The 18,437-nt window shown below is 36.1% G+C and overlaps 1 protein-coding gene across 1 annotated transcript in view; it reads right to left on the bottom strand.

Annotated features, from left to right (window-relative positions):
* Positions 1–7,187: 7,187 nt before the first annotated feature.
* The window catches only part of LOC114333091 (voltage-dependent calcium channel subunit alpha-2/delta-3), a 174,388-nt gene continuing 163,138 nt past the window's right edge, over positions 7,188–18,437 (bottom strand). Inside the window, exons 18-19 of the mRNA XM_028282924.2 lie at positions 13,478–13,703; positions 7,188–7,324 (exon numbers count right to left, since the gene is read on the bottom strand). Coding sequence (XP_028138725.2) covers positions 7,235–7,324; positions 13,478–13,703 — 316 coding nt within the window. The 3' untranslated portion in view covers positions 7,188–7,234. The remainder of the gene's footprint in view (positions 7,325–13,477; positions 13,704–18,437) is intronic.

Raw genomic sequence — 18,437 nt, forward strand, 5'->3', positions numbered from 1 at the left:
GTTCATTTAAAATGTATAAACCTCAAACAAATAATTCTACTGCGCAAGTCACATACTGAAAATCCAAACAAAATCCGCCAACTCTTTTGACCGTTTGAAGCCAGTTTCCACACCAAACTTTACTTTCGTTAGAACGCTCGTCTATTATAGCCACTTTACACGATGCAAGTAATTGCGAAATTTATTGCACAAGTTCTTGCAGCAAGAACTTCTGCAATAAGTTGCAACTAGCTTTCTGGAATAAAGTGATTACACGGTGCAAGTAATTGCATAAACTGACATGAAATGCACAGAACCTTTGACATACCATAAATTTTAGGTTATGTTGTTTTTATAAATTAAAAATGTAATTTTTTGAGTAGAGTTATCAGATATATTAGATTAAAAATGTTAGATTATAATTTAAGAAAATTATAATATGTATTATGTATAACAAAATCAATTGAAGAGCTTATTGCAACATAATGGTAAGCCACAAAATAATAAAACCGAGATATCAATGTTTAAAGTTTTAAAAAAATCTAAAAAATATTGGTTTAAATGTAAAAACCTGAACGCGTGTTAGTTAGTTATATTAGTTATTAAAATACATCTACATTTATTATTTCACAAAAAAACCACATATTTATATTAAAAAAATAAGTTTATTAAAAAAAATGTGGCCTAACATGTTCTTAAATTTAAAAAATCGCAACACAAAAAAATAAACTAAGTTATGTTTCTACAATTTCCACTTCTTCATTAACTTCATAAGCTGCGTTTAACTGATTATAAAAAGTGTGGTTGACTGGCGGGATATAAGGTAACAAACTTTTTATATCGTCCAGTTTATTTTTCGCAATTTTCAGAGGTTCGTTATATTTCTTGGGAATATTTGACAACTCTATTGTTGCAGGTCTGCCTTTCCGTAAAACGGAATTTTCTTCGCCAATTTCACGTGAACTAATAATCGTCTTGGTTTTGTTAGAAGTATACTGCTGTCCCGAATTACGGCTTCTTTTTTTTTTTCATTTCGATCATAGTGTTCCTCATTTCGTTGTCTCCATCTTGTTGGTTTTTTCTTCTCTGGATTTACCTCCTTATCTTTAAAAAGCCTGGGTATTGGTTCCTGCAATTCATCCTAGAACAACAAAAAGAGACTGTATTACACTCTAGAATTTGCGAATATTTCAAAAATTTTATATTAATAACTCGATAAGCCACTTGGCATACGATATTGTTCCATGTAATATATATGAATATTTTTGTGCAAAAACATGGTAAGCCAAAAAATCAGAAAATACAGCTTACCTCACTAGATTGAGACGAAAAATCATCGCCACTGGGCTAATAGTCTTTGTCTGCTACACTGTCATCACTATCATCAATAAAATTGACATTTAAACTGCTATTTTCGCTTAAAATCGCTCTTAATTCAGCACGTGCACCTGATGTCGACGCCATTTTAATGTGGCTTACCACGTTTTACGCGAAAAAGTAAACAGAAATGGGCGATTGTATAAACACGATACAGCAATAACTCCGCCATCTATTTCAGTAATCACCAAATAATTTTTATATGGCTTAACATAGGTTTCTTTAAATAGATAATGCAATAAAAGAGAATTCTGTAAAATTGTGGCTTACCATTATGTTGCAATAAGCTCTTCAATTAATACCTAATGCAAGTATACCTATAATACATTATTCATTTACAAAAGGAAACAAGTTGTTAAATACAAAAGAAATAGAAATAGAATATAGTTTCTTTAATCACTATGTTGCATAATTAAAGTTATCCACCAGAATAATGTTATCTGTGAAGCGTGAAATTGGTAAAAAGTTCCTCTAGTTTTGTCAAAAATTGTTTAGTTTGAAATTTAGGATGACAGAATGTCAAAACAAACAGTGTAGCCTTAAAAGTTACTAAAAATATAACCAAATTGCAGAAAAAATTGCATGAAAAATAGGACATGTTCTATTTAGCTGCAACTTCTTGCAGCAAGAAATGGCTGCAAGAAGTTGCAGCTTTTCTGTGCAATTCTCGTATGACAGGTGCAATTAGTTGCATCGTGTAAAGTGGCTATTAGTTTCAAACTAGTAATTTGTGTGCTTGAACGCCATCAAACAAATGCGCATGCTTCTGATAGTTTCAAACCGCTTGAAGCTGATGATAGAACAAACCTATTACATATTTGTAATTTCAAAATTAAAAAATGAGTTGTGGAAAGGGGGTAAGTATATTCTCGTATATAATTAATGAGAGATAAAATGACATATGAATTTTTTAGGAAAAGCCTACGATTTCCCATAAGGAAAGCATATTGTTGAGTTCGTTATATATGAGCTGGACTGGGCTGGACAAGCTTTAAGTAAAGGACAAGGGCCATTCAGGAAAATTAGTAAGAGAGTAGTAGAGAACATGGACGAGCCCATACAATCGAAGCCTGTCAATAGGCTAAGCAACGAAGCACTAAAAAGCCCAAAACCTAGAAATTTTGTGCAGTAAGATGAATCGTCATGCAACTTTTTGCACTCGATTCGAGAGAGTGACTGGCAATTTTGTGAACTAAATTGATCTCCTGCAAAAATGTTTGTGCATAAGAAAATGCATTTTCTAAGTGCATCTCGAAGAGATCGAAAATGAAAAATTTAAATAAAAAATGAGTCCAATTTTTATATTTGGAGGTCACTGAACACGAATTTCATGACGGTGATGGTCTCCGAGGTACCTGGTGCCCAGGGTGGAACTTGTCGCCTGGGTCGATCGAATAATTCGCGAAATGAAGATTGGAGCGAAAAACTGAAAAATACTTGTTCAATATTTTTCAAAAATTTATCACTCCACATCCTGGAGGTGGGGTGGAGGTAACGTTAAAGTCTTAAATGGAAACCCCCATTTGTTATTGCATATTTGGATTGCTTACGTAAAAATAAGCAAATTTTATTCGAGATATTTTTTCGAATTGTGGATAGATGGCGGTATAATCGAAAAAAACGATTTATCGTGATACCATAAGTAAATTATAGAAACGGTCTAATATCTCCAGAAATACACTTCCAAATAAAATACCAAACAATACGTGTTTAATATTTTTCAAGAACCTATCGAATAACATCAAACATCGCCCTCCACTTCTACCCTGGAGGTGGGGTGGGGGGTAACTTTAAAATCAAATAGAAATCCCCATGTTGTATTGCAAATTTGTATTCCTCTTGAATCCTCATGCAGAAAACTGGAATATTTGGGTCACATTACCAGAGGAGAAAAATATGAGTTGCTGAGAATTATTATGCAAGGAAGGATCCAAGGAAGAAGAAGCATAGGAAGAAGACGCATCTCCTGGCTGAGGAACCTTAGAGAATGGTTTAACTGTAGTTCATTACAACTGTTCAGAGCAGCAGCCAACAAAGTGACCATAGCCATTATAATATCCAACCTCCTATAGGAGAGGGAACTTTAAAAAGAAGAATTCCTCATGAAAAAATGAGTAACATTTATTCGTAACACTTTTTAGAATTGTTGATAGATGGCGCTAATAAAGAGTGTTTTTCCGATTATAGCGCCATCTATCCATAAGTCGAAAAAATGTCTCGAATAAAAGTTACTTATTTTTACGTAAGGAATCCAAATCTTCGATAAAAATGGAGGCTCTTATTTAAGATTTTAAAGTTACCCCCCACCCCACCTCCAGGGGGTGGAGTGGAGAGTCGTGTTTGATGTTATTCGATAGGTTCTTGAAAAATATTAAAAGCTTATTTTTTGATTTTTTCTTTGGAAGTGTATTTCTCGATATATTAGACCGTTTCTATAATAATTTACCTATGGTATCACGATAAATCGTTTTTTCCGATTATAGCGCCATTTATCCACAATTCGAAAAGATGTCTCGAATAAAAGTTGCTTATTTTTACGTAAGCAATCCAAATCTGCAATAACAAATGAGGGCTTCCATTTAAGATTTTAAAGTTACCCCCACCCCACCACCAGGGGGTGGAGTGGGGGAATCGTGTTTAGTGTCATTCGATAAATTTTCGAAAAATTTTGGACAGGTATTTTTAAGTTTTTCGCTCCAATCTTCATTTCGTGAATTATTCAATCGTCCCGCGAATTATTCGATCGAAGAGTTCCACCCTGGGCACGAGTTACGTCAGAGACCATCCCGTCATGAAATTCGTGTTCAGTGACCTCCAAAACCCCCAAGTATAAAAATTGAACTCATTTCCGTAAATTTTTCCTAGAGTTCTAAATTTTTCATTTTCCTTCTCTTCGAGATGCACTTTGAAAATGCATTTTCTTATGCACAAAAATTTTTACTGGAGATAAATTTTTGCAGGAGACTGCACGCCGGGGTTTTTCCTAGTCGGGTCAGAGAGAGCAATATATGTGCTTCCTGATGAGAGACTAATAAGTTTCGAAACCGGTAGAGATGCTTGCTGCACTCTCTGATTGAACTGGAATAATGATGCGGCTGTAGTTTCGTGTTGCAGCGAAATTGAAAATGGTTATTCATTTTTGATTTTGGACATGTTTACTCTGATTGGAGTACGAAAGGAGCCATTATCGTTGGAACTTTACCGCGCTGAGCAGATGGGACGTGAATTATAAATTGTAATATTCCCTCATCTTCCTTAGTCTCAGCATCCGTTATGGCTTGCAAATTGTAGAAGACTCGGAGGTGTTACTAGAGAAGGTTCCCATTGTTTTCAGTCTGGTAGGATGTGGAACAGCATTTTTTGGTGTTGTTTTATGTGCTATTAGATTGAAAACTTAGTCTTTTGCTAGCAGTTGCCGCTAGGGCACCCCTGCCATTTCGTTCATTGCAATCCGTGACTGCACGCCGGGGTTTGTCCTAGTTGGGTCAGAGAGAGCAACATATGTGCCTCCTGATGAGAGACTAATAAGTTTCGAAACCGGTAGAGGTGCTTGCTGCACTCTGATTGAACTGGAATAATGATGCGGCTGTAGTTTCGTGTTGCAACGAAATTGAAAATGGTTATTCATTTTTGATTTACATGTTTACTCTGATTGGAGTACGAAGGGAACCATTCGCGTTGGAACTTTACCGTGCTGAGCAGATGGGACGTGAATTATAAATTGTAAAATTCCCTCATCTTCCTTAGTCTCAGCATCCGTTATGGCTTGCAAATTGTAGAAGCCTCGGAGGTATTACCAGAGAAGGTTCCCATTGTTTTCAGTCTGGTAGAATGTGGAACAGCATTTTTGGGTGTTGTTTTATGTGCTATTAGATTGAAAACTTAGTCTTTTGCTAGCAGTTGCCGCTAGGGCATCCCTGCCATTTCGTTCATTGCAATCCGTGACTGCACGCCGGGGTTTGTCCTAGTTGGGTCAGAGAGAGCAACATATGTGCCTCCTGATGAGAGACTAATAAGTTTCGAAACCGGTAGAGGTGCTTGCTGCACTCTGATTGAACTGGAATAATGATGCGGCTGTAGTTTCGTGTTGCAACGAAATTGAAAATGGTTATTCATTTTTGATTTACATGTTTACTCTGATAGGAGTACGAAGGGAACCATTCTCGTTGGAACTTTACCGCGCTGAGCAGATGGGACGTGAATTATAAATTGTAAAATTCCGTCATCTTCCTTGGTCTCAGCATCTGTTATAGCTTGCAAATTGTAGAAGCGTCGGAGGTGTTACTAGAGAAGGTTCCCATTGTTTTCAGTTTGGTAGGATGTGGAACAGCATTTTTGGGTGTTGTTTTATGTGCTATTAGATTAAAAACTTAGTCTTTTGCTAGCAGTTGCCGCTAGGGCATCCCTGCCATTTGGTTCGTTGCAATCCGTGACTGCACGCCGGGGTTTGTCCTAGTTGGGTCAGAGAGAGCAACATATATGCCTCCTGATGAGAGACTAATCAAAAATCAAAAACAAAAGTCGAGGACATAACAACGAAAGTTGCCAAACTTAAATGGAGCTTTGCAGGCCACACTGTTAGACAAAAAGACCAACGATGGAATGCCACGATACAACATTGGAGACCTTACCAAAGTAAACGACCGAGAGGAAGACCACAGATGAGATGGGTTGATGATATTAAAAGAGTAGCCGGAACGAATTGGAAATATGTTGCTCAGGATAGAGACCGATGGAAGGAGTTGGGAGAGGCCTATGTCCAAACGTGGACGATAGAAGGCTAAGAAGAAGAAGGAGAGAGACTAATAAGGTTTGAAACCGGTAGAGGTGCTTGCTGCACTCTCTGATTGAACTGGAATAATGATGCGGCTGTAGTTTCGTGTTGCAACGAAATTGAAAATGATTATTCATTTTTGATTTACATGTTTACTCTGATAGGAGTACGAAGGGAACCATTCTCGTTGGAACTTTACCGCGCTGAGCAGATGGGACGTGAATTATAAATTGTAAAATTCAGTCATCTTCCTTAGTCTCAGCATCCGTTATGGCTTGCCAATTGTAGAAGCCTCGGAGGTGTTACCAGAGAAGGTCCCCATTGTTTTCAGTCTGGTAGGATGTGGAACAGCATTTTTGGTGTTGTTTTATGTGCTATTAGATTGAAAACTTAGTCTTTTGCTAGCAGTTGCCGCTAGGGCATCCCTGCCATTTCGTTCGTTGCAATCCGTGACTGCACGCCGGGGTTTGTCCTAGTTGGGTCAGAGAGAGCAACATATGTGCCTCCTGATGAGAGACTAATAAGGTTTGAAACCGGTAGAGGTGCTTGCTGCACTCTCTGATTGAACTGGAATAATGATGCGGCTGTAGTTTCGTGTTGCAGCGAAATTGAAAATGGTTATTCATTTTTGATTTACATGTTTACTCTGATATGAGTACGAAGGCAACCATTCTCGTTGGAACTTTACCGCGCTGAGCAGATGGGACGTGAATTATAAATTGTAAAATTCCGTCATGTTCCTTAGTCTCAGCATCCGTTATGGCTTGCAAATTGTAGAAGCCTCGGAGGTGTTACCAAAGAAGGTTCCCATTGTTTTCAGTCTGGTAAGATGTGGAACAGCATTTTTTGGTGTTGTTTTATGTGCATTAGATGTTATGTTATTAGATTGAAAACTTATTCTTTTGGTTTAGTAATAATTAATAACTGAAGTAATTTAAGATTTAGATCATTTTTTGCCTCAAGTGGAAAATTTCCTTACTAAGCATTTAACCCATTTTCATATATGAGCATAAACTAAATTAGAAATACAAATGAAATAAATAATTAAATAAATAAATAAATAATTAGAAATTTTATTCTTTAATTATTTTTTGTGTAACATTTTTACAATATTATAAATAAAATTAAAAATAATAACATAACCGAAGTTGCTCGGGTAGGGGCTGCTCTTCCGCAGTCTTTTATGTCTTTTTCCTAAAATTTAGAAAATATTAGATTGTGTATAGTGAGTAATCAGATTAATAACAGTAATCAACAAAAAAAATTTTGAGTCTGGTATTTAGCAAATATTTTCTGTTTGTATACATTGAAAATTAAGCCAGAAACTCAATAAATAATAAATAAAGTTTGCTTTTGTACCTTTAGATAGGGAAAAATAAATATACGGTGTTTAGGCAGATTTTTTGAGGATCCGGTGTATTTAGTGTGGCGTTTAAACGCCGCGATAAATTGCTTGTTTTATTGATTTTTTTTAAGGTTGTTTAGACGCTGAGATTATTGTCGCGATTGATTATAAACTGAAACAATTCGATCATTACAATAAAGTATTGCAATCCATGCAACTTCAATTCCGATAAATCGTTGCGATGTACCGTTTACACGCAACGATAAATTGAAACAACTCGATCGATATCGATAAATTGCTCGTATTTATCGCGGCATCTAAACGTCTAAAAGTGTGTAAACGGTACATCTCAGCGATTTATCGCAATTGGAGTTGAATTGGATTGGGATTGCATCAATTTATTGTAACGATTGAGTTGTTTCAGTTTATAATCAATCTCGACAATATATTGCAGCGTCTACACAAGCTTTAAAAAATCAAAAAATCCCAGCAATTTATCGTCACAATAAATTTCTCGCATTTATTGCGGCGTCTAAACGCCACTTTAGATGCCAGAAAGGGGTGAGGGGGGACTATGGGTGTGAAGCAAGAAGTGGCACACGGCACACTGACATAGTAGTGTACGTGTGAGCATTGCAGTGGAATAACATTATTTTATGTGTCGGAAGGCCTAGAAATGTCTTCCAAAAAGTGTAAAAATGGATTTACTGTAAGGACGCCGAAATCATTAGACCGAAAGCAGTAGACCGAACTCAATAGAGCGAAAAGCACTTTACCGAAACCTCACTAGACCGAACAGTAGGAGACCGAAAAGCATTAGGTACATAATGCAGAGTGCTCAAACAGGATTGTAATCTGAGCAAGGGTAACATCAACCTCCCTTAACCCTTTATCCAGGCATAGGACTGGCAGCACAAAGTACTGGCGAGTTTAGAGGTTGTTTTTTTGCTTTGTTTATTTTGTTTATTTTTATTTGTTTTTGGTTTATTTTTTTATTTATTATGTACAATGTTAAAAATTAAATACAATACTAAAAATTAAAGTTATGTACAATCCCCCTTAAGTAATTAATGAACTTCAAAGTTACCCACGAGGCGTTTTAATCTGTCAGCAGAATCTCTGCATTTTTTCTGGCTTGTAAGTGGTTGTTCGTCAGCTAAATATTGTTCTATTCTTAGTTCGTTCAAACTCTGTTCTCTCTGCAGTGCTTCAAAAAATTTCCAAATACTTGGATGATTTGCACAAATTTGGTTCTGAAAACCTCTATGCCATCCTTCCACGGGATTATTTGTTATCTCACTCCTTCAGAACAATTCCACATGCCATGAGGAAAACGGGGCGGGTGTCATTGAGGGCGTCCAATCCACGTATCCTCAAAGTAATCTAGCATACCTTGATTTTCTATAAATGTTATTTCTGGAATAACATTTTCTTCGCATATATTCGCAAGTGTTCAAATATATCTATTACATTTACCTCAGGTACGAATGCTAGAACAAGTAACAGTTGCATTTTTAAGGCAAAATCAGGTTCTGCTTCATATCGACGTTGAAGTCCTTGTGACTGGATTTGGTGGAAAAAAGACTGCGAAAAGTGGAAAAAGCATCCTCGTTGCCAGTTAAAATGGTGTTAACGTCACTCTACCCTTAATTAATTGTTATCTTAACTAATTTGTTTAACAGATGAAAATTATTTCATATCAGACTGTACAGAGTACCAATCTGCACAGTCTATGTATAAAATAATACAAAAAAATACAATAAACAAAAGACAAATATTCAAAATCTTAGCATAATTTACTGCAATCTCTTTTAATTTATGTACCATTTCGGTCTAATGCTGTTCGGTCTAGTGAGGTTTCGGTAAAGTGCTTTCGGTCCAATGAGTTCGGTCTACTGCTTTCGGTCTAATTGTCGTGTACCGTAAAAATGACGTGGACTGTTTTTGCTATATTTGTGGCGAACTCGTTAAAGCGTGGAGCCAAAAAATTTTGTTTGTCAGCTCTACAAGAAGCTTAAAATAGCTCTTCACAATGGAAATAGATCTCCATCTTTTCCTCTGGCTCATTTTGTAATGTTCAAAGAAAATTACGAGAGCGTTAATATAATGGTGCTTCAAGTTTTAAAATATAAAGAGTACGTCTGGCCAGTGATAACGGATTTTAACTTGTTGGTTTTCTGGTGCGAATGCAAAGCGGATACACTAAATATCCATATTACCTTTGCTTATGGGATAGTAAAACCGCCATACTTAATTACCAAGAGCACTCATGGTCTCATCGGAGCGAGTTTCAAATGTTGATCCCCATCATGCTTTAATGCCTCCATTGCATATAAAATTAAGTCTCATGAAGCAGTTCGTAAAGGCTCTTCGTCAATATTCTAAGGGTTTTCAATTTTTAAAACAATTTTTCCGAAACTATCATACAATTACAAGAGTTGGACAGCTTGTATATTAGTGCACCCTATTTAACCTACATCTGACTCTTATGCTTGTGCGTCACAGTGTTGCCATACTTTTTTGTTTATTTCTTTCATAATTTCAATCAATGTTAAATGTACCTACAAGAATAATAGAATAATTTTATAAGAACGTTTAAATTGAACCGAATTTTGAAAAAATGTGAAAACTTTGAATTATCCACGTCCGTCTGTCCATCCGTCCGTCCGACCGTATGTCTGCCTGTCCGTAAACACAACTCCTCCGTCATTATACCAGGTAGAATGACAAATGAGGTGTCGAATGGAGTAAAGTAAAGTTCGTGTAACCTTCTGGCTAAGGTCTAGTGTTAGGGTTTTCAGGTCGCGCAAGCGCCCCTAACATGACTTAACGACTACTTACGTAGCCGGGACCGACGGCTTTACGTGCCCTCCGAAGCAAGGTGGCGCCTCAGTTAAATCAGAAATTGAAAAATTTGTCGGTGCCAGGATTCGACCCCGGCCCTCCGGCTTGTTAAGTCAGTAACATAGCCACTGCGCTGCGGCCGCCACAGGTGTCAAATGAAAGCTTATAATCCAAGAATGGTACTAAAGGTGAGAAATTTGACATAGGCTGTCTGTCTGTCTGTCCGTCCGACCGCGAATATAACTCCTCCGTCACTATACTAGGTAGAATGACAAATGAGGTGTCAAATGAAAGCTTATAATCCAAGGATGGTACTGAAGGTGAGAAATTTGACCTATGCTGTCTGTCCATCTGTCCGTCCGACCGCAAATTTAACTCCTCCGTCATTATATCAGGTAGAATGACAAATGAGGTGTAAAATGAAAGCTTATAATCCAAGGATGTTACTAAAGGTAAGAAATTTGACCTAGGCTGTCTGTTCGTCCATTATTCTGTCAATATTAATAATGGAGGAGTTGTATTCGCGGACGGATGGACAGACAGTCATGAGACCGGAAGTATATATTAGTTCTCGTCTTGGCGTGTCGAATAATAAAATATAATAAAATCGAAATATAATAAAGTCGAATAATATAATAATACCGGAAGTCCTAGGTCAGACGTCCGTTCGACACCTCATTTGTTATTTTACCTGGTATAGTGACGAAGGAATTATATTCGCGGTAGTACCATCCTTAGATTACCATCGCGGTATTTAGTACCATCCTTAGATTATAAGCTTTCATTTGACACCTCATTTGTCATTCTACCTGGTATAGTGACGGAGGAGTTATATTCGCGGTCGGACGGACAGACAGCCTATGTCAAATTTTTCACCTTTAGTACCATCCTTGGATTATAAGCTTTCATTTGACACCTCGTTTGATATTCTTCCTGGTATAAAGACGGAGGAGTTGAGTTTACAGACAGACAGACAGACGGACGGACGGACGGAGAGACGGACGTGGATATTTCAACGTTTTTACGTTTTTTTCAAAATTGGTGAAAACAACAACATAAAAAACCTTACTTAATTGGTGTTTCAAAATATTTTTTAAATGCAAGTTTATGTAATGTGATAGAATGAAAAAATAGAGGATATGGCAACGGTGTTACATGTCAAGCTCGGATCCAATGCCAAAATACGCACATAGATATTAGGGTGCACTAATATACAAGCTATCCCAAAGGGTTTATTTATAATATGCTTGACAGCTTCAAAGTCATGAGTTGCAGGATGTCTCTTAAAGTGCACATGCTACATGCTCATTTGGATGGGTTTAAAGACAACTTGGGTGCATATTCAGAAGAGCAGATGGAATGCATTTACCAAGATGTAATGAACTTTGATCAATGGTATCTAGAAGAATATAATGAGAACATGATGGTAACTACGTTTGGGGGCTCCTACGAGACAACCCTTGTTTACACAATAGAAATACCAAAACTCTTCATATTTTTAAGTTTTGTTTGTATTTTTGTTTGTATTATGGGTTTTATATATGCCGTCTTTATAATTAAAGTTAATAAAAATATATAATTCAAAATTTGTTTACTTTTAAAAATAATTTAAATTAAAGCTTTTTCATAAAATTTGAAATTTCGTTTTGGTAAGTACAAAAGCAAGCTTTATTAGATAAAAATATTTTTTCTTTCTTCAGTTGGGCATAGGCATAAGTAATCAAAATCAGAGGTACAGAACTCAGCCTCAAAATTCATGTTGACCAGTGTAATTAATCAAAAAATTGAGATCTGATGATTATGTTTTAATTTTAAGATCATGTAGAACTCGTTATAAAGAATAATGGTAGGGGAGCCTAAGCCGGCATTTTGCGAGTTACTCAAACGCGTCAGAAAAGCACATGGGGAGAAACCCTGTAATGTCAAAAAATCTATCCCCAGAAAAACTTGAGCGCCTCAGATTAAGGTAAGGTAACATGAATAACAGTGTATGTATATTTCAATAATCTGATGATTTGAGCAAGGCGTAAGGAAATGGGCGAGTGACATAGTTGTAATGAAAAAACGTCATCTTGAAATACTCGAGCTCGATTGATTTTTTTTTATTTTGAAGAAAATCCTTTAAGAAAAAATATAAACTGACGATTTTCATGGGGCGATGTAGCTAAAAATATATATATTATATGCTACAGTCACAATCAAGATGCACTAGAAATAAACAAACCAAGACACATTAACTGTTACAAGGAGCACTCCTAAATCATGATTTACAATGTATTTTGTAAATCATCATTTGGGATTTACAATGTACATATATTGTAAATGATGATTCAGGATGAGTGTTCCTTGTAACAGTTAACGTGTCCTGGTTTGTTTACTTCTAGTGCATCTTGATTGTGAATATAGTATAGGTTATGCCAAAAGTAGCGGGACTGTCTAATATTTCTCCAAATGTACATCTGATCGAAAAACTGAAAATACTTGTTCAATATTTTTCAAAAATCTATCGAATGACACCAAACACTACCCCTACTTCACCCTCTGGAAGTGGTGTGAGGGAGAACTTAAAACTGTTAAATAGGAACCACCTTTTTTCATTGAAGAGTTTGAATTCCTTAAGTAAAAATAAGTAACTATTATTCGAGATACTTTGTCGATTTGTGGATAGATGGCGCTCACCTTCTCACTAAAATAAAAAACTTATAGTTCTGCATGCAAACTAAGAGAGTCATTATTACTCAGCTCATCAGGGTCCTATTGTTCAAAATGTGTACTTAAATAAACAAAGGATAATTCCATAAAACAGGTAGATCGCTTGTTGATAGATTTCCACACCTCGAAGAATAGCACCCCTCTGAGCTGAATATTAAGGACTTAGTTAGATTGCACCGGTATACCTTAACTTCTTGGTTTTAAGACCTAAGCTTCACAACCCAGTAGGTCCCCATGACGCTTTAGTAACTGCAAATTAAGTATCCCAGGCTCCTCTACTATAACTTTTTCATAAAACTACGAATAAAACAGTTTCCCATACGATGCCGACTTAATTGGACACACTGTTAAATAAATACGCCGAATAAATAAAAAATGAATAAAAATCAAATATTTTTTAATAAATAAAAAACTCAAATAGGTTTTAAATATTAGTGATACGTTACCAGAGGGTGTTCATTATAACAGCCAGTTAGTCTTCTTCTTGACAACGTATTCAGGACTAATTTTTGGCATGGCAGCAACGTATAATTAATAAAATCATATTCAAAATTGGCTTGTTCAGTAATTATTATAGGATCTGTAGTATAGGGTTCAATATTCTGTGGTATACTTTTATTTATTGCAACAAATATTAAGTTGCTGTAAGGTATCCTTTTAACATAGTAGTTTCTGAAACAAGAAGTAGGAGTTAGTTTCTTTCTACCCATACTAAAATGACAATAAAGATGCACTAGAAATAAACAAACCAAGACGCGTTGAATGTTACAAGGAGCACTCCCAAATCATGATATATAATGTATATACATTGTAAATCCCAAATCATGATTTACTAAGTTTATACATTGTAAATCTTGATTCCCATCTCCCAAATAGATGTGAAACAAGGAATAAACAAATTAAAAAACAGAAAGTCACCAGGAGAACAATCAAATACCAAATGAACTCTTAAAATATGGTAGTGATTACCTTGTACAACCACTGCAACTTTTTATTAATAAAATAATCACCACGAACAGAATACCAGATGAATGGAGGAGAGCGATCATACTGATGTTCTTCAAGAAAGAAGATAAGAGAGACCCCAATAATTATCGAGCAATAAATCTTTTAAATACAGAACTCAAATTGACAACAAGAACTATAGCGACAAAGATAAACGAACAATTAGCTCTTCAAGAGGAACAGCAAGGATTTCGAACAGGAAGATCATGCACGGATGCAGTTTTTGTAATAAGACAAATAAAAGAAAAGTCGCTGGAATACAACAAACTAGCATATATTTATGTGCCTGATAGATTTGAAGAAAGCGACTGATAGAGTGAGAATTCGGGACGCGATACATTTATTATACGAAAAGGGAATATCACTGGATTTACTAAAAACCATTGAGAATAATATATATAAAGATAACATAGCTATGGCAAGATGTAAAGAAAAACTATCGCAACCTATCAAGTATAAAACTGGAATTAGACAAGGAGATTCGCTGAGCCCATTAATATTTAATATGATAATGGATGAAATTATAAAGAAAGTTAAAAAAAGAAGAGGATATAGAATGGGAGAAAATGAAACAAAGATAATATCCTACTCCGACAACGACATAATAACAGCCGAAAATGAAGATGACTTTCTTCTTAACGTGCCCTATCAAGTCCCCTTGACGTTGGCGCCGGGGCGAAACTGTCTCTGTCTCGAGCTATTCTAAATAGGTGTTCTGCTTTCTTTATTCCTGTCCACTCCCGGATATTCTTCAACCAAGAGGCATGCTTTCTACCCATTCCTCTGCGTCCTTCGATTTTACCCATCATAATAAGTTGAAGAATATTATACCGGTCTCCCCTTACTACGTGTCCAAAATAGGCCATCGTTCTATATTTGATGTTATCAAGCAGCTCGCGGGTAGCATTTGCTCTCTTAAGGACTGCCACATTTGTCAGCATAGCCGTCCATGGTATTTTCAGTATACGTCTGTGCAGCCACATTTCAAAGGCCTCCAAACGGTTAATGGTGGATATTTTTAATGTCCATGCTTCGACAATATACAAGAGGACTGACCAAATGTAACATTTAATCATGCGCTTTCGAAGTTGAAGTTGCAAGTTATCATCACAGAAGAATGACCTCATTTTTAAAAATGTCGTGCGGGCTATCTCGATTCTACATTTTATCTCTTTATCTGGATCTAGTTGTTCAGTAATATGGCAACCAAGATATTTAAAACTGGGCACTCTTTGAATTATATGACCATCAACATATAACCTTGAATCTTGATGGGCCAAACGGCTAAATACGATGTATTTTGTTTTTGAACAGTTTATATTTAGGCCAAACTCTCTTCCCACTGTGTCAATGGCATTTAAAAGGTGTTGTAATCCATTCATGTAATCACTTAAAATAACTGTATCGTCTGCATATCTGATTGTATTTATCAGAATTCCATTGACTTTCACACCCCATTCCTAATTATGCAGCGCTTCCTTAAATATTCTACCTGAATATAAATTGAATAACAGTGGGGACAGTATACAACCCTGTCTGATACCTTTTGTATTTTGCATATTTCTGTTGATTTTCCATTTATGCAAGCTGTCGCTGTTTGACGCCAGTATAATTTTTCTATGATTCGTACATCTTGACTATCAACTCCTTTATCCTTTAATATTTTAATTAATTTTAGATGTTGTACTCGATCAAAGGCCTTCTCATAGTCAATAAATACAGAAAAGACGTCTTTCCTTTGATTTCGGCATTTCTGCAATAACATATTTAGTCCCGGGTTCCCAGTCCATTTCTGAAGCCAAATTGTGTTTCATACTGGTCTTCTTCACATTTATCTCTGATTCTACTGTGGATGATACGTAGAAAGATTTTCAAAGTGCCCCTCATAAGTCTTATCATTCTATAATCGCTACAGTTTTTCGGACGTTGTTTTTTTGGTAGGGTTATGAATTCGGACGTTGTTTTTTTGATAGGGTTATGAATTCGGACTAACCAATCTTCAGGGATATCACCAGTCGAATAAACATCATTGAAAAGTTTGACTAGTATTCCAATGTTTTCCTCATTTATGAGCTTTAACATTTCTGTAGGTATGTTGTCGGGACCAACGGCTTTCTTGTTATTTGCCAATTTTATAGCATGTAGTATTTCTGATTTTAGTATTTCTGGTCCTTCACCTTCATCTAAAGTTTCCAGTTCTTCGGGTCTATCATCATCATACAGTTCATTTATATAATTATACCAGGTAGTTCGAATTTCGTGTTCGTCTATTATCATTTTTCCCGACGAATCGGTTATAGTATATGGAGTTTTCTTATGATAAAAACCAACTACTTTTCTAACTTTTTTAAACATATTAAACGTATCATGTTTTTCATTCAACTTTTCTAATTCCTTGCATTTATCCTCCATCCATTTTTCTTTAGCTACCTTTATTTTTTGTTTAATTAGTTTCTGTTTTTCTTTGTATTCTGTCTTGTTATCTTTCAGTTTTCTTCTCTGCTCCATCAATTCCAGGATTTCATCAGTCATCCATTGTTGTTTTTTGTGCCTCTGTATCGTTGTTATATATTTTCCATTACTTTCCAGGTAAGATCTTTAAACGTGTTCCATATTTCTGTATTGTTTTCATTTGTTGAATTCTTTAGCTGATTATTCAGGTCATTTTCTATTAGCGTTTTGTTGGATGCTGATATATGTAATTTTGGTGTTTTGGGGCTTTCTTCGACTTTTTTGAGCTTCACTTGGATGTCAGCTATTAGAGGGTTATGGTCTGAACCGATATCTGCACCAGAATATGTCGTTGATCTCTTGACACCATTCTAAAATCTCTTGTTTGCTAGAATATAATCTATCTGATTTCTAATTATATGAAGTGAGTTATCTCCTAGTCCCTTCCATGTACATAATCTTCTTTTGTTAAGATGACCTACAAAGATTAATTAAAGAATTCGAAGACAACATGGTGATCTCAACAGAGAAAACTAAATCGATAGTGATATCAGTTGAACCGAGAAGATGTAAAATGGTCGTAAATAACAAAAAAATATAACAAATAATGGAAACGGAATACTTGGGAATAAAACTGTCAAGCTACGGAAAAGTGAAAGAAGAAGTACAATAACAAGTGAACATGGCGGACAGAGTAGCAGGATGTCTCAACAATACAATCTGGAGAAACAAATATCTCACAACGGAAACGAAAACCAGGATATATAAATCAACAATAAGACCGATAATGACGTATACAGCGGAAACAAGAGCAGATACGGCGAAAGCATAAAGACTGGTGGAAACAGCAGAAACGAAAGTCTTGCGAAAAATAACAAACCATACTCTAAAAGACAGAGTAATAAGTGAGGAAATACGAGCGAGATGTTGTATAGACGAAATAAATAGGAGGACCAAAAGAAGAAAAATAAAATGGAATGAACACATAGAAAGAATGACAGAAAATAGAATAGTACGAATAGCAATAGACAAATCGCCAAATGGAAGATTATTGGGACGACCGAGGAAAAGCTGCTCAGACAATGTCAATTGAGACTAAAAACCGAAGTAAAACAGACATTCAGAGAAACGTAACAAAACCAAGAGAAAAAGCCAGGTCGAAACCATCATCATCATCATCACACAGCCAAATTTGTCCACTGTCGGACGTAGGCCTCCTCAAGATGTCTCCACCCTTCTCCGTCCTGGGCAGCTGCAATCCAGTTTGTCGCTATTCTCTTAATATCGTCGGTCCATCTGGTAGGTGGTCTTCCACGACTTCGTTTGTCCGCCCTTGGCCGCGACTCTAAGATCTTCCTTGTCCATCTGTTGTCTCTCTGTCTTGCGACGTGTCCTGACCATTTCCACTTCAACTTCGTAATGCGCTTTATGATGTCTTTAACTCCAGTTCTTCGCCGTAACTCATCATTTCGTATTCTGTCTCTCAAAGTTAGGCAAAGCATGGATCTTTCCATCTTTCGTTGTGCTATTTGTAATTGTCTTATTGATGTTTTAGTCAATGTCAGTGTTTCAACTCCATAAGTAAGCACCGGAAGTATGCACTGGTTAAATTCTTTTCTTTTTAGCTTTATTGGGATGTTTTTCTTGAATACGTCTCTTAGTTTGCCATACGCTGCCCATCTTAAAGCTATTCTTCTAGGTAATTCGCATATTTGGTAGTCTCTACTTATTTGTATTTCGTGGCCCAGCTAGATGTATTTGTGAACTGTTTCGATATGGCAGTTTTTTAGTGTCAGTGTTCCGCTAGGTACTAAATTGGTCATCATTTTAGTTTTCCCAAAGTTGATTTCCAACCCTACTTTTTGAGAAACTCGTTGTAGTTCTTTCAGCATTTCGTGGGCTTCCTTTAAGTCGTCGGTTATTAAAACAATATCATCTGCAAATCGTAGG

The sequence above is a fragment of the Diabrotica virgifera genome, chromosome 10 (genome assembly GCF_917563875.1).
Source record: "Diabrotica virgifera virgifera chromosome 10, PGI_DIABVI_V3a".
NCBI lineage: Eukaryota > Metazoa > Arthropoda > Insecta > Coleoptera > Chrysomelidae > Diabrotica > Diabrotica virgifera.